The 19,592-nt window shown below is 47.9% G+C and overlaps 1 protein-coding gene across 1 annotated transcript in view; it reads right to left on the bottom strand.

The window, feature by feature from the left end:
- Positions 1-888: 888 nt before the first annotated feature.
- The window catches only part of kl-3 (dynein heavy chain 8, axonemal kl-3), a 19,837-nt gene continuing 1,133 nt past the window's right edge, over positions 889-19,592 (bottom strand). The window contains exons 5-64 of the mRNA XM_026816758.1: positions 19,201-19,364; positions 18,942-19,118; positions 18,628-18,849; positions 18,435-18,536; positions 18,200-18,346; positions 17,820-17,989; positions 17,471-17,655; positions 16,454-16,855; positions 16,223-16,382; positions 15,933-16,147; positions 15,725-15,849; positions 15,450-15,633; positions 15,040-15,377; positions 14,807-14,970; positions 14,482-14,736; positions 14,101-14,341; positions 13,818-14,017; positions 13,575-13,746; positions 13,337-13,482; positions 13,140-13,278; positions 12,841-13,071; positions 12,557-12,762; positions 12,252-12,472; positions 11,817-12,102; positions 11,608-11,746; positions 11,316-11,536; positions 11,011-11,194; positions 10,796-10,936; positions 10,339-10,686; positions 10,073-10,256; positions 9,849-9,994; positions 9,579-9,777; positions 9,389-9,507; positions 8,984-9,320; positions 8,548-8,818; positions 8,266-8,466; positions 8,015-8,197; positions 7,531-7,837; positions 7,229-7,455; positions 6,901-7,123; positions 6,647-6,823; positions 6,381-6,548; positions 6,013-6,228; positions 5,806-5,943; positions 5,441-5,737; positions 5,035-5,346; positions 4,819-4,954; positions 4,592-4,743; positions 4,276-4,529; positions 3,756-4,184; positions 3,388-3,664; positions 3,128-3,314; positions 2,788-3,049; positions 2,370-2,609; positions 2,128-2,295; positions 1,867-2,008; positions 1,603-1,792; positions 1,370-1,491; positions 1,105-1,266; positions 889-1,014 (exon numbers count right to left, since the gene is read on the bottom strand). Of these exons, the coding sequence (XP_026672559.1) occupies positions 889-1,014; positions 1,105-1,266; positions 1,370-1,491; positions 1,603-1,792; positions 1,867-2,008; positions 2,128-2,295; positions 2,370-2,609; positions 2,788-3,049; positions 3,128-3,314; positions 3,388-3,664; positions 3,756-4,184; positions 4,276-4,529; positions 4,592-4,743; positions 4,819-4,954; positions 5,035-5,346; positions 5,441-5,737; positions 5,806-5,943; positions 6,013-6,228; positions 6,381-6,548; positions 6,647-6,823; positions 6,901-7,123; positions 7,229-7,455; positions 7,531-7,837; positions 8,015-8,197; positions 8,266-8,466; positions 8,548-8,818; positions 8,984-9,320; positions 9,389-9,507; positions 9,579-9,777; positions 9,849-9,994; positions 10,073-10,256; positions 10,339-10,686; positions 10,796-10,936; positions 11,011-11,194; positions 11,316-11,536; positions 11,608-11,746; positions 11,817-12,102; positions 12,252-12,472; positions 12,557-12,762; positions 12,841-13,071; positions 13,140-13,278; positions 13,337-13,482; positions 13,575-13,746; positions 13,818-14,017; positions 14,101-14,341; positions 14,482-14,736; positions 14,807-14,970; positions 15,040-15,377; positions 15,450-15,633; positions 15,725-15,849; positions 15,933-16,147; positions 16,223-16,382; positions 16,454-16,855; positions 17,471-17,655; positions 17,820-17,989; positions 18,200-18,346; positions 18,435-18,536; positions 18,628-18,849; positions 18,942-19,118; positions 19,201-19,364 (12,437 nt within the window). The remainder of the gene's footprint in view (positions 1,015-1,104; positions 1,267-1,369; positions 1,492-1,602; positions 1,793-1,866; positions 2,009-2,127; positions 2,296-2,369; positions 2,610-2,787; positions 3,050-3,127; positions 3,315-3,387; positions 3,665-3,755; positions 4,185-4,275; positions 4,530-4,591; positions 4,744-4,818; positions 4,955-5,034; positions 5,347-5,440; positions 5,738-5,805; positions 5,944-6,012; positions 6,229-6,380; positions 6,549-6,646; positions 6,824-6,900; positions 7,124-7,228; positions 7,456-7,530; positions 7,838-8,014; positions 8,198-8,265; positions 8,467-8,547; positions 8,819-8,983; positions 9,321-9,388; positions 9,508-9,578; positions 9,778-9,848; positions 9,995-10,072; positions 10,257-10,338; positions 10,687-10,795; positions 10,937-11,010; positions 11,195-11,315; positions 11,537-11,607; positions 11,747-11,816; positions 12,103-12,251; positions 12,473-12,556; positions 12,763-12,840; positions 13,072-13,139; positions 13,279-13,336; positions 13,483-13,574; positions 13,747-13,817; positions 14,018-14,100; positions 14,342-14,481; positions 14,737-14,806; positions 14,971-15,039; positions 15,378-15,449; positions 15,634-15,724; positions 15,850-15,932; positions 16,148-16,222; positions 16,383-16,453; positions 16,856-17,470; positions 17,656-17,819; positions 17,990-18,199; positions 18,347-18,434; positions 18,537-18,627; positions 18,850-18,941; positions 19,119-19,200; positions 19,365-19,592) is intronic.

Raw genomic sequence — 19,592 nt, 5'->3', positions numbered from 1 at the left:
TTGTAATTGTATATTTAATAGTTTGTAAGCCCATCATTGCCCACCGTGCACGACGTAATCTTTGCCTCGTGTGTTTGTGTGACTTGTATCAGTGCTCTTTACAATTGCACGTCTCTTTCCATTATTATTTTTCATTTCTCGAAGCAACGCTTTGAATGAAAGAACCCAGTGTATGTTTGACAGTGCATTTTGTGTAGTATATGTATTTTTTCTACTACACACAATAAGTAACGAATAGTTGCACGTGCGAAGTGTACTTAACAGATTATTTAATTCGGAAAGTTAATATAATAATTTGCTGTAGCAGCCAGTTACTAATGAACGGTACGTATATACCTCAAAGTGTGAATCTGTTTGTATGTTAAACTCGGGTGTGGAGTCGTCCCGAGACGACTCCCGTAGACCCTTGCATCCGAGCAGGTGAGAGCCCGTACGTACCGTCGTGCCGTATGAGTCTGTTGATTTGTCTGTTATGCCTTTCTTAAATGTAGGAGAGTTAGGCAGGCAGGTAATAGACTTCTGGTGCGTCTAAATACCATATAAGTAGGTAGTGACACATTCTCACTCACGTCTCTTTCCTTTCGCCGTGTCCAGCCTGTTTCAGGAAATTTGCGTTCGAGACGAAGCACAAATGCACGGACCCGTGATTTTTGGATCCAGTCTATCCGTGGTTCCAATTGAGGCAAAATCGACTGAAGAAAGAAGAGGCTATGGCCGAAGGGGACTGGAGTGCCACGTGCATCTTTGAAAGAGGGCAACTTTCAATGACTGTGTATTTAGAAATTATGTTTATATAATTTCTCGGGGTCGTTTTAAGGAAAAATGCAACAGACTTTACGCAACGATATATTGTTTATTGTTACAAAATGCTTCGCAGAGCGTTAGATTTTATTTAATATCGCATAATAAGGCTACACCGCGAAGAATCCAGAAGTCCGGCGGTCTCAAGGTTTGTAACCAGAGTGGTGTCACCATTAACACGTAAGTCCTTTGCGGTTTTTTGTAAACTGGACACTGAACATTATCATAGTCAATGAGATAAAAATTGATTACCATTTATCGTACATAGAATAAATTTAAAACCATCCGCGTTTTTGCTTTTACCTGATACAGTTTTGGATCTTTGTCGGGAATATTATACAGGGCGAAAATGTGTACCACTGGCATCAACACGTACAGAACTTTGTTCGCAGATTCGCATAGTCTGTTGTTTCTTTTGTCCCAGCCAGCTCCCTCGAGAAATAGTCCGTACACGTAGACTCCCTCCTAACAGAGAATAGGCAATCGTCGAGTAGATAAATTCCGTACATGACTATGTTCGCAAACAAGGAACGCGTACAACGATACTGACAATAAGTCGCGAACGTACCATGGGCGGAGTTTTAATTTCGTCCGCCGTATAACGTAAAACATCGTTGTGCAACGTCACATTGTCCAAGGCCCATCCCTTGTGAGTTCTCGTCACCTCTTGCCTCATCGCGGTCAAAAATCCTGCGAGATGCAATTGAAATTCGATTCCCTCGTACGTCGCAGGAACAGAGAGCGACGTCGTTACGAATCGTATTGACGATAATAATATGTCTATTAGAGATTATCGCGTGCCTTGCGGATTGAAGAATCCTGTCATCCAAAATTTTGCCGGTCTCCCAGAGTACAGCCACGTAGAGAATTGCTTGTTTCTGTCGAGTAGTTCGGTGAACCAAAAACCGAGGGAAGAAGATTCCCACGACTTCGCTCTCCATACCTGCGGTACTCGGGCATCGTATAAATTGTCGAGTGCGTCCCTCAATTCCTGAACAGAGGGTCACATGCGATGAGTCACCGTTTCGTTCGGAACATCGTGCGCGTCGTTCCGAATCGAGTTACCTCGCTCATGATGATTACTCCTTCTATAGCGAGCAGAAGATCTTTCAGAGTAACGTTTACCAATTTAATAACTACTTGTATCCTGTCGATCTCCTGCTTCAAAAAAATGGTCATCGGTGCCGTGGCTCCCAAGATCTGCAATCTGTCGATTAGCGGTAGACGTTTGAATCGATTCGGCTCGTGCACGATCGTGCAGATCGTCCCGGACGCGTACGAGACAATGGTCGATCGTATTACTGTACGAATCACCGTCCCACTTGCCTGTTCTTCACTTCGAACGGATCGTACGAGGGAGGCAACCTCTTCAACATCTCCTGGGCCTGTTTGGCCACGATTACTTCCCTCGACTCGGCACCGGCCGCACCCGCCTCTTTCGGTTGCACAGATATTATGGTGTCCAACACGGCTTGCGTGGTGTTACCCATGTAACTGCAATGCGACAAGTTTCGTACGAGGATCCACTGACGATGAGTGATCGAGGCGAGGTGACGAGCGATACGTACGTAATGTTCGCGTTTGGATGCAGACCGTAAACCTGCGGCGGATCTATGGGGCTCATCTCGTCTATCACTTTCAAATAGTCGACGACTTGCTTCTGAATCAGTATTGGGTAGCCCTTATGAAATACGAAATCTTCTGCGAATATCGCGTCCGAGAACCACGTCTTGCAGAAAGTGTTCAACAACCTCTTGTCGTAGTCGTCCGTGACACGTCCTCCGTACTGCACTTCTCCTATCATGTACCTGAAAATCGGATCGCGTGAAAGTTTTCAAACGTTTCCGCTTCCCGGCGATGATTGCGTCGCGCGTAACTAGGAATGCGAGAAGAGTTAGGAGAGAAAAATTAAAGTCTGATCGGTCCTTTTTATTCCACTTTCGCGTCATCGGTGGTACCGGTCACTCTCTCTCTCTCTCTGAGTACCTCACAGTCAGCCAACTTATTCCCTGCTTCACGTCGAACTCGTTGAGGTGATTGTTGACGAACATGCAGGACGCTAGCCAGTCTGACATGTTGAACTCGTACGGTATATTCCAGCCGAGCGGCCCGAATTTCCTCCTTTCTTGAACGATCGTGTGTAAAAACGATACCGCGTAGATCATTGGTATGTACTGCCATGCGTCGCATTGATCCAACATATCCTGATTCATCCCGCTGTAAGTGGCAAGCAGACCCGCCCTGATCCCTGCGGATGGAAAATATAGAGACACAGACAGGCAGACAAGTAGATACGTGCGTGAAGCGGTTGGATACGCGATTTTACCTTGCGGCGGTTCGTACGTGTATTTTATCGACATTTGCAAAAGCGATATCGGAAAATCTTTGTGCGGTTCCGTGGTGATCCATATACGGAAATTAGGATGCGGCTCCTCCATCTCTAAAATAAAGTTGACCAACTCGGCCATGTAGTCCAAGCCCAAGTGGCAATTTTGGCACAACGCCCAGTAGCCCTGGGTACGTCAAAAGTTTGTTTAGAATTTCGTGGTTCAGGTAATTGAACGATCGATCTTTCGAAACGTGAACCTCTGTCTTTGCGCTTTGAAGCAGCCTTCGCGCGTGAACCTCCTGTCCCTGACCCATCGAGATGCTCCTGCAAATGATCTCTAGGTTCTTGGCGAGCTGCTCTATGCTGGGTGTGGGATCGGATCCCATGCTGAGAAAGCAGATCATGGGGGTGTCCGGTCTCGATTCCTCGTGCATCACGTCCAGAAGAGTAATCACAGACTCTGCGTATCTCTCTCCCAACGCACTCGATATGTACTTGCGCGACTGCGACAACGTTCTGTCTATGCACCACGCTCTACGACATTCGAGTGATTCGTCTGATCAGTTCGTCAGGTGCAGATCGTATGTGTTATGCGCGGCGGTTTTTACGCGTCGATTGAACCGACCTGATGAGTAGCAAACGACGGAAAGTATCTAAATTGTTGTAACCGTCTGGTATCTGTTCCTCTTCCGGAGCCGCTCTGTCGAACCAGTGTTTCCACTGTCTCTCGTTGGCCGGCACTTGACTCGTGATGTACTGAAATTGTCTAAGAGCGGACAGCGCGATCAGGTTCAACCAGGTGACGTCGGTGATCCATTTGCAAGGTTTCGGAGCGACCGCGTTCAGATCCAATGCCGCCCCGCCTTTGATTAAATACTGAAACTCGTCGTGAGAAATAGCGTCGCGTTGCAAGTCGATCTTCAGTGTCATCAGCAGAATGAACGTGTATTTGTGGATCTCATAGAGGCCTCTCGCCTTGTACCGAAAGATCTCGTACGTGAGGTACTCGATTATAAAATTGATTCGCCTCTGATTTACGGGACTCTTCTCGGACCTGCACGATGCACAGGTTTCCCAATTGAGATAGGCTGCGTCGTGTTCCTACGCGTTTATATGGTATCGCCGGACACTCATGGTCGGATTACCTTTCCATGGAAATGTCAAAACGTTCTAAGAACTGGACGAGCGATGTCTGATACATGCAATTGACCAGAGACATGTCGCAGATCAGGAAATATAGAACGCTACCGCGTGTCGCGACTGGTCGGAATTCTTCGCGCGCCGTGTCGATTCGCAGTTCGGTGTCCTTAGCGATGCTCAGCTTCTCGTTGATCTCAGCCGCGGTGTGTTTCGTGACGTTCAGTACGGACATCAGTTCCATGTCCTCTATCAGGGGTCCCTGGAGTCCGAGTGAAACGCGCATAATTACCAAAATTCGTGCGAACGGACGAGATCACGCACCTCGACGGTGGTCAACTTTTGCAAGAGATTAGCCTCGAGCTCCTTGATCTTCCGATTGTTCGCCGTTACGTCTGCTATCAGCTGCGTCTTTTCTGTCTCCAGTTCCTTCTTCTCCGTGAGGATCACTCTTCCCAGTAACTGATCTTCCAATCCTAATTAAAGTCGTGACAGAAACAGACCGCGTATGTACGTTTCATGAATGCGTCGGGTTGAATCGGGAAAATTACCTTTTAACGTGACCGTAAAATCGATGATGGCCGTGCGAGCAAATATCTCCGGAGTGTAGGCGGGATTCGGCAACTTGGTGGTGATGTAGAGCCTGAAATCTTCGTGAATGTCCACTTCTTTGTCGCCTAGTTTTACCTGTTTACCGCGAACGGAAACGGGACGCGTGGTCACGGTCAGAGGAGGGATATTATTTTTCGAAATTCGCGTCGGTTCACCTTCAAGGAGGTTCCTATCTTTATGAAATTCTTCTCTAAGAGATTGTCCAAAACGGGATCCAGGTCCTCGGCCACGTCCTCGATCAACAGCGGCCGACCCAGAGAAACGCAGTCCTCCAAATGATTTCGGAAATACTTATGCGTGAGCAGGGTGGGTTGCAATTGGAGTTCCGCTTCCTTTTTCTTGATCCACGCCTTTCCTTGCAACTGTGGATCGATCAACAACGGATACCTGGTTGCTTGCGTGACTATGATTCCGTTCTGGATGGACAAATCGTCTGTCGGTAAACCTTGCAGGCTCCATTCTCCGATCTTTTTGAACGGAAAGAAAATCGGGGGGAGTTCAGAAACGTGTTCGAGTCCGTCGAGCGCCCGACAGTTTGTCGTAGTTTTTGTTTTTACTAACAGTAGCGGTGTCGGTCAAAGTGGCCGTGATATTGATCACTATAGAAATGGGAATCTTTCGTCCCTGTATAAAACTGAACCACTCCCGTTGCAGCGTAGTCCTGAATTCCTGATTGAAAGGTCCGCAGTAGCAAAGGAAACCCATAAGAACTATCGCGTCTCCGACCAGTCGATCCGTTTCCGATTTAAACATCGCCAGTTGCTCGGTCCATCTAACTCTCTCGCCGGAGAGGCCGTCGATCATTGCCGTGGCAGTGTCCATTTTGGCTTGGCAAGCGTCGGCCAGGTCGACTATTTCCTAAGAGAGAAATTCTCACTGTTCCGTTACGGATTTTACTCGATGCTCATGACCGATCGATCGCTCACTTGACGTTCCTCCATGACCGCGTCGAACTCCGTCTGCACCACTTTCAAATCCTCGTCTTTGGCTCTGAGGTGGTCTTCGGCTTCCATCAAATTTCGGTTCGCTTTCTCGTACTTGCTCTCTTGCACGGCCAAGTTCGCCTGCGAATCGAAGTTATCGATTTAGAAACCGCGGATCCTGAGACCGCGATCAGTTTTCAGATCTCGTACTTTCAGGGGGAGAACGTCTTTGTTTATCCCGTAGAACGTGACCATCGATATGGTCCACTGGATGAGGCCAGCAACATTTCCGCAAGCCTGTTTCGCGGCTTCGTACGTATATAAATGATAATTCAAGTACGGTTGCATCAGGTCGACCGTCTCGGCGTTGATGTTGTCTTTCGGGAAATTTTGCAAATTGAACAGGAACCTGGTATCGGCCATCATCTGCGAAGTAGCAGCAGATCTTCGTCTTCGCGGTCAGAGACTCAGTCGGCAGTCGTACGTCAAAGATCGTCCGTGTTGGAACGAAAACGCGGACGATCTCGAACTCACGATCGGCCTCTCGTACGTCGTCGTCAGAGATCGACGAACGATACCTTCAGAGCCTCGGACCACGAAGGGGTCAAGAACTGCTTGTCGTAATCAGGCTTGACCGATTCCAATTTTCTCCCAAACAATATCAAGACACAGTCCATGATTAGCGTGATCAAATACGGCGGTTTGCCCAGTTTCCTCACGGTGGCAATATCAGCTCCTTTTATAGTCTGCAATATTTTATTTTTATTAAATTACCCATCGACCGTCGTCGTCGTCGTCGTTTGGATCGCGAGACTCGGACGCTGCTCGATGTAACGTGTCTGACCTGTAAAGCAGCTTCCGCTGCCAATAGAGCAGGCTCGGCTGCTTTCAATTTCTGTTCCGCTATCGCCTTTTCCTTCGCGATTACTTTTAATATATTTTCCGCCTCGTCCTTCGATTGTTGCACTTGCGCCTTCACCGTCTCCGCCTCTCGCTTCTTCTCATTCACGGTGACTAGAATCTGGCGGATCAGGCGATGAGAAAACGCAACTGTGTACTTAACGGCGGTCAGTGGCTCGATTCGCGAGAGATACGAACCGCTTCCACTTGCACGTTCTTCTCCGCGATCTCTTGTTGATTCTTCTCTAAAATTTTACGCAACTCGTCGACCTGTGCTGCGGCGTCGACCAATTTGTTCAAACCGTTGCTCATACGGAACGCCAGAGTGTTGATTTCGCCCAAACGTTCCCCATAGAGCCTCTTATAACCGCTTAAGAACGTGAGGAACGATTTCGGAGTGACGTACACTTGCCTTCGGAATCTGCACGTGGAGAAACGTTGCTGGTACTCGTCCCGAACGATGTTAACGATAAAAGAACCGCGGAAAATTTGCGGTCCAGAAACGAATAATCGGTCAATGGGGTACCTGTCGTAGTATTTGCCGCACGTATCGTTCACTTCGTCGTGCACATCCCCCATGACTTCGATCAGTTGGTTCTTCACCTCCGGAGTACATATTATTTTGAACTTGTCCAAAACGTGGCTGCTGACCTCGTACAGAGCGTCTCTTGGCCACCTCCAGAACCAATTTATCGTGCAGCCGGATATCAAAGCAGGAAACTTCAATGCTCGGGACCTGAACTTCTCGCCGACCTGCGAACCGCGAGCTCACTCGATGTCTACGTACATGTACACACGCATACGTGTATAACGAGGTGTGCGACCCACCGGTGAAAAGCATAATACTACGTGCAATTGATCTCTCGCACGAGTCAGGAAGAATTCGTATAGATTGTCTGGAGTGGGCGGTCGTCTCGGGTCTTCGCTCTTCATTATCGGCGTCACCGTCGTCAGGACCTCGTCCAGCTCGTCCGCTGGAAATAAGTTCGCGACCTCGCCGACGCTTAAAATGTTGTTGATGTACTCAAGAAAGGCTTCCTCTTTTATTTCATTGTCGGTGAATATGAAGGTCTGCCCCTTGCTCCCTGTACCGGCTGCGCGGTACACTTTTCTCAGATCTTCCATCAGACTCGTCACGGTGTAACTCCTAGAACGACGAGAGGCGATCGACTCATTGAACATGGATCTCGATCGAGTAACGAGCTCGAAGAGTCGAACAGTCCTCGATCCTTGATCCTCCGTTTGTTACCTCGACAAAACTATTTGGAAGAAGCTGAAGCCGGCGATGAAAGAGGCCAGCCGGGTCAAACTTTGTTTCCCCGAACCTCCGACGCCTACGAGCATCGCGTTGCCTCGGGGAACTCCGAGAATTCTCGATATTCGAATCAAGTGTACCAGAGCGTCGTGGAAGAACACCAGATCCAGATGCATGCCTCGAATGTACTCGTTGAACTGTTCCATGTTTTGTTTCACTTTCACGATTACCACGTCGTAGCTGAGTAAATCGAACGGTTCGAAGGCAGACAGATCAACGTTGCGACTGTTTTTCGCGAAGAATCGTACCTAGGGATCTCCTCGTAGATCTTAGGTGCCTCGAATACGAAATCTTCCGGCTCGTCTCCGGTCGGTTCCGGTGGTTCGCGTAGAAAATTCACGAAATACGTTTCCACGGGGTCATAGAAGTTGAAATCGGGACCCAACATTTTCTCGGCTGTTCGCCGAAGATTGTTCCTGAACCACACGGTGTCGTCGTTGGTCGTGAACCTGATCGCGAGAGAAGAGATTCGATGCTTGAACCATTTAGACGACGCTGTGTACGCTCGTATCTATCTAAATATGTCCGACCGATCCGCGATCACGCGAGTGCACTCGTGTTCCCAGAGCCTCAACAATCGGTTTATGGTATTGCACTCAGCCGTTTCGATCCTGAGCATGCCTTCCCAAATTCGCGACAGATCCCTCAGGTTGAAAACGTAATGGAATTTCGCCGGTGTCGGCAACATTTTTATCTTCGTTTGCTGCCACACGACTCTTGTCAGTGGTATCAGTTTCGGCACAAAGTCCACTATGTTCTCCTCAAATCTGGTTTCGCAGAAGTAGCCTTGCCCGATGCTCCCTAAACGTATCGTTTGATGTATCGTACCACCGTTCCATGTTTGAGTATACAATGTACACATGGGATGGGAGGAAATCGCGTAGCAATCGACGCGCTCGGACGATGATACGTATAGATTTTACGGTCATACCTATGACCTGATCGCATGTGAAATTTGTCTCTTACTGAAAATTGTATCCATGGATTTGTTGGAGGGGAGGGTACAATTGAAGATGTTGAACTGTCTCTTCAATCTCGGGGGTATATCGTTTCTACCACCGCCAGGGTGAATCATGCCGGCCAGTAATTGAACGTCTTGTATGTAGGAAAAATCGCCGGGTTTATCCAGAGAATAGAACCCTTTGTATTCCATCAGTTGGCGGACTATCTCGTTCGTTATTTGATCGCCCCATTCGTTGATCTCCGGCATGTTGATATCGTCGATGAAAATGGTCATCTTGCGGCCACCCGGTGGCCCGTAAGTGGTCCCGACCCTTTTCTCCACGTAGCTCTCGAACACACGCTGAGGGGCATCGGTTAAAATTATAAATTGGTCGCTTCGAAAACGATGGTCCTATGCGCGATAATTACTTGAACCATGTTCGGGGTAGACGCCGACGAGAAGCTGAACGATTTGTGCAAATGTTCCTCGGGATCGTAGTTGGACATATAGCTCTTGATCATCACGGTTTTCGCGGTTCCTTGCTCCCCTACAATTTTTTTACGTTCCCTCTTCGATGTCGGTCGATTACGAGATAACGTCGCGTCCCGTCGAGCATACCTATCAGTAACACGGCTTTCCCTTGTTTCGCGATGGTTTCGATCAGGTACAAGGTTCGAGCGTTATCTATGTTCGGTACCAGTATGGTGTGGTAGCTGAGAACTTCGTCCGAAGGGTAGATGAATTCGGGGACTCTTTCGCTCCAGTGCAACCAGTATCCCTCGTCCGACACCAGATACTCGAAGATGGTCTCGTCTTCCTGAAACCGCGACGGCCAAAATTAAACGTGACGATACCCGTGCGATCGTTCGTCGTACGCTTCGTCGTTACGTGACACTTGGGCCAGTGCAACTTCGATTCGTGACCGAGCACGAATTCTTGCAGCGCGCCACGTTCTTCCAGTTCCAACGCTGCTCCAAGACTCCACATCATCGCGAACAGAAACGCTCTTTCGAGATGGTACTCCGAGAGAACCTCTGAAATTTAAGTGCCACCGTTACATTTCCGTGAACGCGCGTACGAATGTGGTCCCGCGACAGATCGCTGCGACTCACTGTCTTTGCCGACGTCGAGTAGACCGTCCAGCAAGTCGATGCACTGTCTTATGTACATAGCTTCTAATAGTTTCATTTTAAACGGGAGCTTCGTCTGAACGAAAGTGTGAGCGTCGTCGTATATTTTATTGAACAGAACGTCCAGTACGTCCGCTTGCGCAGTCGGTTGCCTCTTGAACCATCCCTGATCGTTCGCGCAAAAGGGTCGATGATAGATCGAGTAACAAGGCGAGTACAAGGAACAGAAAAATCGAACCCTCAATTACCTGTAAAATGGGGTACCACTTGAGGACGGACGCGCTCATGAACACCATCCCCATACGCGATATCGTGGCTGGCGACGCGTTGTCCACGTTGTCCGGTTCGAAGACCAATTTCGTGTTCGGTGCCATGATTATTCGGTCACCGTTTGCCAACGTCAATGTTTGATTATCGTCCAACACCGAGTTCAAGTTCTCGATCCATACGGCGTCCACGGGTCCGTCCAGAACCATCCATAGATTGTCGGTCTTCTTCGTGTGCGTGGATTTCCTCCATATGATAGAGAAAATTCCGTCCGTCCAGTCGTTTGTAGCCACGTCCAGCCTCCCGAACATTTGAGACGCGGTTATAGCCTGATCGGTCGAGAAACCGTTCATGAGGAATCTGATTGGCTGTGATCCGACCCCGTCCGCGAAGCAGACGCGATCGTTTATACTTTACGGCTCAGTTCGTGGTAATAACTTTCGGATTCATTCTGACTTCTTTGTGGGGGCTACCCAACTCCGTGAGAGCTTTCATCAGGGCCCACATGCATCTCGTTTTCCCGGCTCCCGTGGGTCCGAGCACCATCAATCCGTGACGGACCAGAGACGTCTCGTACAGCTGAAAATAAATTCTCGTACACCGTTTCGTTCCGACCATACCCGCATGTATTTTAAGTGTACGACGATGCGTACTTGAATCGTCTTCAAGTTCCACTCTGGATGATTCATTATACCAAGTGCAACGGTCGCGTTTGCGATCGCCTTTTGCAGATCCTTGTACGTTTGCACTCTGAGCCTTATTCCCGGGAACATGTCTTCGATCAAGGACATGAACAAGGGCTCGTCTTCGTCGACCAGCTTCGACAGATTCATGTCCCTGTCGCGTGAGAGCAAATGCATTTTTGAACCAGTCATTCTGCTCGACACAGCGATCGATGGTAGCAACGCGTCTCGCGTACTGACCAGTCTAAAGAACGTGTGCATCCGTAAGATCTCACCTCAATACTCTCATCAAGGTGGTCTCTTCGGAGTCGGTGGGATTGGCTCGTTTCTGAGCACCGAGAGTTCTCAGACAGGACAGTATGTTTCTCAGACCAAAGTCGTAATGCACCTGCTTGCTCAGCTGTTCCTCGCATAGTTTGTACAGGGTGAAAAATTTTCGCGCCAACATGACGTTCTCTTTGAAACCACAGGCTGCTAGTTTTACGCGCATAATTATCTGAATGGCACGACAGACCGACTGTTATCGAGTATCGACGGGACACGGTGTCGTTGGATAAAGAGCAGTACTTGTCTGTCGGGAACCATCATGGCGACGCTTCGAAATTGTATTTTTAAATTTTCCGGCAATTCTTGACGACCGGCGTAGCCAGGGTTCATCGTGATGAAGATGCCGAACTCCGCGTTTATCTTGTACGTTTCACCGTCGCTGCGTGAACACGTCGACGAGGTTCGAGGGTGAAAATGTAAACAGCGGTGAGCTCGGTAATCGCGCTTACCTGAAAACGAAACTCGACTTCCTCTCTCTTCTCGCGGCGAGCACGATCGCTATTTGCTGAGCAGCGACCGAGAGCACGGGCAGATCGATGCGATTGAACTCGTCGAAGCATCCCCAAGTTCCAGACATGGCCAGTCCCTTGAATATTCTGCCCAAACCGCGGAAGTCCATCTGGTCCGAGCAGTTGAACACCACCACGTATTTTCCGAGAGCTTTCCCCATGTCTTTGGTGGTCTCCGTCTTACCGGTGCCGGCCGGTCCCGCGGGTGCACCGCCGAAGTTCATACCTGGAGACACGCGTATCGAGCTCGTTCGCGTTACGAACCAAAATGCACAACGATCGACGTACGAGCGCGTGAACGACTCTCGTCTCTCGCGTCTGTCGAACGTTTTATATTTTTCTACGAGCGTAACGTCGTAACAGATGATCTCTCACCGACGGCCTGAGCCAAAGTAATGTAGCATCTGTCGGTGAGAGGAGTGATCGCTAGTCTGTCGGTGCAGCCTAAAAATTCGTTCTGATAAACGAAATCTATGTCGGTGATCTTTATGGGGACGTCTTCCGTTTCGGGGTCATAATAAAATCTGCATTGCTTGAGCCATTCGAAGTCGTTCACGTTGCGAATCCTCAAACGACAGAGATCGTCGAATATATCCCTGGAAATTTTAGCTTATTGAACGAACATTCGACGATAGTTTTACGAATTCGGTACGCGATTTCACAATGATGCGAGGCCACACCTCTGGTGCACGTGGATTGTGATCAGAGCCTCGTATTTCGATCTCGCGTAGGGAGTCAAGTCTTTTACGGTCACTTCGATAAGACTGTTTAGTAGATCGAGGAACCATTGGTTCGTTCGCTTCATTATGGTCCTGTCCCGCTTCGCCGTGTTCAGTGCTGTTTCCGAGTCGCGAGTCCACAGAACTTGCAGACCCAGCAGACCCACCTATTCGGACGTGAGATCATGTTCAGACGTCGTACATTAGGAAACGGGTGAGAAAGTCGAAGTCTCTCGACGACGTACTTGTAGAATCGAGTTGTCTATCAATTGTATGGGGTCGAAGTCCTCGTTCGCGAAGGTTTGCAAGCCCTGCGAGATCACGCTGCCCACCGAGAATTGATGAGCGTCTAACAAAGTGTTCAACCAGTTCTCCACCCCTCCCGTGCACACCACGTCTTTCTCCAGTACGACTTTCTCGTCCTCCCGCGAATACATAGCCACGATCCTCTCATACTCTTTCTCGTGAAACTCTAACTGTAAACGGAAAGCTGGTTCAGCCGGGATCGAATCTAATATCGGAGATCAAAGTTGTTTCTCATTACGCTTTTAACGTTGTCGAAGAAACCGTCGAGATAATTTTGTATGGTGTGGCAATCGGCCGCCTGGCCGAGTATCTCCAGTAACGTGGGATCGGATATGAAACAAAATCTTGGGAATATGCTTCGTTTCGTCTCCAAGTATCTGGTGAAACGCATTCGATTAATTTCTCGTCCCGCTACAGACAAACTAATTTCTCTACCCGCTAAGAGATTTCTGACACGATTCCAATTGTTCCAACAAATGGGGTAAGAATTGTCCCATGGTCTCGTCACCGGTACACGTTTCCACCGCGTTCACTCGTTCGCGCGCTCTGTACATGATCTTCGCCCAGGCCTTGTCTATATTCTGCAACATTCACCGTTCCACGATATCAGTGTATACCGTGTATCGTCGTCGATCTCGGCGTTTCCATTCTGAATCCCTTTGTTCTGTTTTACATTGAAACGTTTCGCCTCCGCCGGAAGCTGTTTGGATATATCGCCACCGATGAACACAGCTTCCAAATAGGCCCACAAGTTCTGTACGGTCAGCCACTTGGCCAGAATCTCGGAAGTGTTGCTGAGTTTGCTCTGCCATAGTTGTATATCTTTCTTGAACGGCTGGTTATACCTGACGATTCGGAAGAACAATTGGCAGCGGGTGGACGATGAATGCGAGGAGACACGATGGCTCTCGCTTACCGATTCGCCATCAGCGAACTGATGACCATTAAACTGTCCTCCAGTTGAGATACTATCTCGATCGTCTCCGTGCCTTTTAAAAGCAGCTCACCTCTCTGCTTGAAAGTGGAAAACTGCAGATCTACCGTGGCCCACTCGGCCACGATCTGTTTCAGTTTGCTCTCTATGTCCTGTTCCTTCACCGCACTGATACATATGTCCTACGAACGACCACCTCGTCATTAGAGAAATCGTTCGATCGATCAAAGATAAAAAAATATGCGCCGACGTATGTAAAACGTACTTCGACTTCGTCCTTGTACTTCAACAGAGGTGCCTGCATCACGTTGGCGAGCGTAAACGTGTCGGACTCGACGTCGAAATCGTACTTGCACAACTTCGACATTCTGTCCCAGTGCCTCTCCTGCATAGCTTTGTTCGCCATCATCTCTAACAACGGACACGTCTCGTTGAAGTCGTCGATCTTTTTCTTCAGCTCGATGTAAGCTGGCCAGTCTCTCATAGCTTTCGGTAATCGGCGACACCTGACGCAAATCGTTGCGTGGTAATAAGACGAACGGGTTTTTTATGCAAAACGATCCGACCTCGCGTTTTAACACTCGTAATTACGGTACGAACGTATCGGGGAGACAAATGACGAGACGATCGACGAGGGTAGATTCACCTGTTTTGGAACTCGCCTAATTCGGACACTATGGATTCTATGTCGATATCGGACCAGGGTATCTCGTAATAACTGTCGATGGTTCGTATCACCTGCAGATACAGGCCGTACAACTTTTGTAACAAATTGATTTCCCTCTTCCTCTTGTGCAGAGCAGGGTACTCGGTGATCTCGATTCCGAACAGAGCCTCGCCGCTACTGTAAGTCTCGTACTTCTCCCACAAGTCTTCCAATCGACCTTGGAACAGTATGAGTCTGGACAAACGGAAACGCTGTACTCGGCGTCGCGAAAATACGTAGGAGCACGTTCTCGCAGACGTAATACCGATCGCTGGCTTCTTTAGCTGGGATTCCCTCGACCATGGGCCCGTTTAATTCGAACTCGAGGTCAAAGTTGATCACGTCTTGTTTGAACACCGCGACACCGTCCGACAGTTCTTTCTTCAACGGTTCTTGCATCTCGCATATTTTCGCCTGTACCTGTTTCGCCTGATACCGACCAACTTATGTTCAGCCGTGAATGTTCGACGACAAGTAGACCGTATCGCCGATACTTACCGTATTCAACATATTCGTGAAATTGTATCTTAGACTGTCAACTATGTCCTGTTCCTCCTTGGAAACTGCAATTTGAAATCTTCCCATTAAATTGTACGTCTCTTCGATCAAGATCAGTTCTATGTCCAACGATATGAAATCGTCCCGTATCTCGCCCAAACACTTCATCGCGACCCTCACATCCTCCAGATCCTTTATCTCCCTCGCCAGAACTTTGTTCTTATCGTTGATGTAATCCGTGATCCTTTTCAATTTGTTCTTGTAGGTCGCTGACAAGTTCTGGCCCAATAATATTTTCCACATGCGCGCCTCGACCAGAAGAGCCAATTTCAATTTCTCTGTGGAAATGAAATTGAATGAATCACACGTACCGCGACCGAGAACGATCGCGACGAGAACCGTCTCGTTACCCATGCAAATCTCTATGGGACCGACTATGTGTTTTTCCGGTAAATTCTCAATCTCCGCGACGAGATCGTCGAACTCGACGAACTTCTCTTTGATCTCCTGAGTGATGGGCTCAGAGTAGACGAACGCTCGAACAATATTTTCCCTCTGTTCAGCCCATATGTACGCGTACTTCGTCGAGTACATCTGTTGTCGAGGTAGACACGGACGATAAATGAACAAATAAAATTATCGTTTGCCGAGGGACATTATTTTAATGAGCATCTAATCGAATTACGTTTGAGATCTGTAGGACATCTTCCTTAATGGCGAGGATCGCACCCTGCAGACTCATCACGCAGCGAACTATCTCTTTGTGATCCGATATCAGTTGATAATAATTTTTCAACGACGCTTTGTTTCCTGTGGAAGACAGAACTCGTTAATGAATCGTACAGCGAGTACGATGTTCGCGCTGCCGGTCGTAATTGTTCGGGAGACCAGACCGTCCGTTCCGATCGAATCTTCCCCGGTAAGATCACGCTGTCCCCACGCGGTGACCTGCCTGTGGTTCTCGAGAATACTGGTCACTAATTTTCCAAAATAGAGTTGCAGCTCTTCTATCGGAGGTTGCAGCAAGATGTTTGGGATTTGTAGAACGAATGTGGTCAACAGGATCGGCGTGAACATGTTCCCGTTCTTGTCATCTTCCGTCGTGTGACTGAACGACGTCACAAGAATTTCGAGTCGCGCTTTCATTTAAGACAGAAGGGAAAGTACGGTCGATAATCGATACCTTATGACAGTCACTTTTTTTCTCAACAGCTCGAGGGACCGTTTCGTGCACTTGACCAGAGCTTCGATCAATTTGTTGTGAAAGTACGCGAACAATTCCATACAATCGTTGTGCACCTTCTGGATCTGTACCTTGTGCGTTCTCTCGATAGGAGCAAAGCCTAAATAGTAATAGAATCGTTTGTGCAAATGCGTCGACTCTGCTTCAACGATACAGGAGTTCAATCGATACCTGGCTCGTATTTTCCTTTGGTCAACTTCGTCTGCGACGTGTGCTTGAGTACTTTATCGGGATCCAACCAGTTATACCTGATGTTTTCCACCGACTCGTCCTTCACGAAGTCCATGAACTTATTGATTATCGTCACGACGGCTTTTTCCGCTGCCGACGATTTTATTTCCAAATCCTCTCCTACGGTTTTCCCGTAAGCGATTTGATCGTCCAAGAGTCGAGACGGACTCTTCGGATGATCGTCGAGCTTTAACAGTATGACGTCCGAAACGGACTCGAAAACCTCGTCAACCCTCGCCTCCTTCATGTCCCGTATCTCCTTGACGAAGATCTGCATGTACGTGACGGCCGCTCGGATCTCGTTGCATATTTCAGTGATGTTCAAAGACGTCCACGTGATCACGGACAGGCAAGGTTGAAAAGCGATCTCGAGATCGACGAGGACGATCTTTATCAGGTTCAGGAACAGTATCGGTATATTCCGTCTAAAACACACAACGTTCGTCGTTCGTTCTGCCGTTTTTGTTCTCTATACGAGTTTGGAACATCGAGTAAGGCGAAACTACCTCAGCGCATCGTTCTCGTCGACGAGTCGCTTGACGGTCTCGTACGACGACAAGATCTTGTCCTTGCAGAACGTTATGATCTGTATGAAGTCGGGTACCTCCAGGTCGAACCTAGCCATGTGTTCTGACTCGCGTATTACTTCGATTATGTACGAATCGAAGTTCAGGTGATACTTATTCGTTTCTGGGTGCCTCACGATCAAAGGCGAAGCCAGTGCCAGTCGAACCTTTTGGGGTAACGCTCGTTACGGTCATTTTACTCTGTACCGATTATCTGGTAGCAGTCGTGCACTTACGATCTCTGACGAATCGTACCACGCTTTATGATATATCAGTTCGTAATGTATGAACACGCTGATCAAAGCGTTGTAGATCTTGATACACCTCTGCATGTGATCGTGGACGATCACTCGTTTGCATTCCTTGTAAATTTCCATCGGATTCTCTATACGTCTATAGAGCTGTCGGATCCAGAGAATGCGGCCCGCAATCGGCGGCACGTTCCGTGGTAACGGTGGATCCGATCTATCCTCGTTGTATCTATCGCGGACATCCTCGATCTCTTTTTGGAATAACGATATTAACTCCAAATACTTCCTGTCGATTCTCAGATGCTTGAACCGCAATTTTTGAAACCTGTGACACATTGAAATCGTCGTCACACGTTTGATGACGACGAACGATTAAGTTGATGGAACGCGCTCAATACGCTTTTAACATTTTATCATTGCGAACGCGGTTTCATGCGTCGAATCGACGGTCTGTTCGCGACTCATACAGTCGGCGAACGTCGACGTTACCTCGTTACGACTCTCAACGCCTCGGCTATGTTCGGTGTTTCCGATACGCATTTGTAAAAGAAATTCCTCAACTCGACCTCCGTTTCTTCCACGTTCTTCTTATAAATATCGTAATCGGTATCGAAGTACGGTTTCCTATGGTTCAGCGGATCGTAATCGTGCGACGAGATCTCTTGAAAGAAGCTCGAGAACTTTTTGGCGAACACGTCTATCCCCTGAATCGCCGAACCGTACAGGATCAGATACGTCAACGTGGTTTGAAACACGTCCATCAGCTAAAACGCGTAATTCGAGTAATTTCTGATCTCAAAGAATTATCACAACGAAGCTAGGCCGGCCAGTTCTTGTTTCTTTGTACTTATCGTCGAACGATTGCTAACTTTTATTATCCTCAACTTGAAGGTATTGAATTTCCCGAAGACGTACATCTCCGACACCTCGAAGGGTCTCTCGTCGGGAGATTCTCTCACTTGTTTGCACATCTCGTTATAGTATTCGTAATACTGTTCACACAGTTTGGTACAGTCCTGTAACGAGAAGAACGCGACGTGACACGTGTCTACTTATGTCGTTTACACGTTTAAGAACGTGTTTATGCGAATACGGTGCATTTGCCTTTATCTTCGATATCATCACGGATTTTGCTTCGTTCCAAATATTTACTTTCCCGTTCTCCGTCAAGTATGCTTTACACGCTAAGATCATTTGATTCGTCATCTGAAAAATCGAACAGATGGGATGTGACACCCGAGCGAGGGAGGAAGGAAGTAAGGAGGAGTCTCCCGTTGTTCTTATTAAATCGTTTTACTTTTACAAACACCGCCGTGACCATTCGTCTGGTATTGAAAAATCGCGAGGTGGCGTATATCATTCGGATGACGTACATGAGCGGCGGCAAGTATTCTCCCATTTTCGTTGGATCGAGTCTGTACAACGGCTGCGTAAACTTTTCTAACGCGTACAGGTATTTCACGTTATCCTGCGCTAGTATCTGTATCGTTTTCACGTGGTTCTCCAGCGTTCTCCACTTCTACGTTCGAAACGAATAAGACTGACGATGATACGCGACGAAACGTTTAAACCGTTCAACTATACATGTACGTACACATGTGCCGTACGTACCTTCATGCGCTTCGATTTGATCATTGTTAAAAAATTGAGATACGTTTGGGCGACGGGAGACTTGATATGTTCGATGATCGACGAGAATCGAGCGAGCAATCTTCTCCAGTAACTGAGTTCCGCGTTGGGACCCATCGTTTCCGTTTCTCTTCGTAATTGTTGGCTCTGGACGACGGCCTGAATTTTCGAACACCGTTTTACGGTCTGTAACTTTTTCTACGGGGAACGAGACGCGCGACGTGGAGATCGTAAAATTTACCCGTTCCATACTTTTCATCCAGGATCTGACGTTGTTCTCAATGGCTGCAATAGCTTCTGGATCAGTCAGGCTTTTTTTAACGTCTTCCGGCGTCGACAAGTACTTCTCGTAAATGTCCCGATCGATGTAGAACTTGATCGTGTTCTCTAGATCTAACTTGGTCACTGGGAAAAGACATATGCGGGTAGAAATCGCGGTCTGGTTCGCATTTAAGGATGTATTGGCTATACAGTCAATCCCAAAAGTTTATGTACCTTAGAAAAACGCATTTCCTATAATTAAAAAGAAATCAGACGTCGGAAGAATAATGCTAATAACAAATAGCTACGTGCTAAATAGTATAGAAGGAAATATCCAATTAATTATTGACGATTGCGAAAAGTTTATTATAC

Source organism: Ceratina calcarata, unplaced genomic scaffold, assembly GCF_001652005.2.
Source record: "Ceratina calcarata isolate Rehan_Ccalc_2016 unplaced genomic scaffold, ASM165200v1 scaffold54, whole genome shotgun sequence".
Taxonomy (NCBI): Eukaryota; Metazoa; Arthropoda; class Insecta; order Hymenoptera; family Apidae; genus Ceratina; species Ceratina calcarata.
Note: the sequence above shows the minus strand (reverse complement) of the source record. Positions and strands in the feature narration are given on the sequence as shown.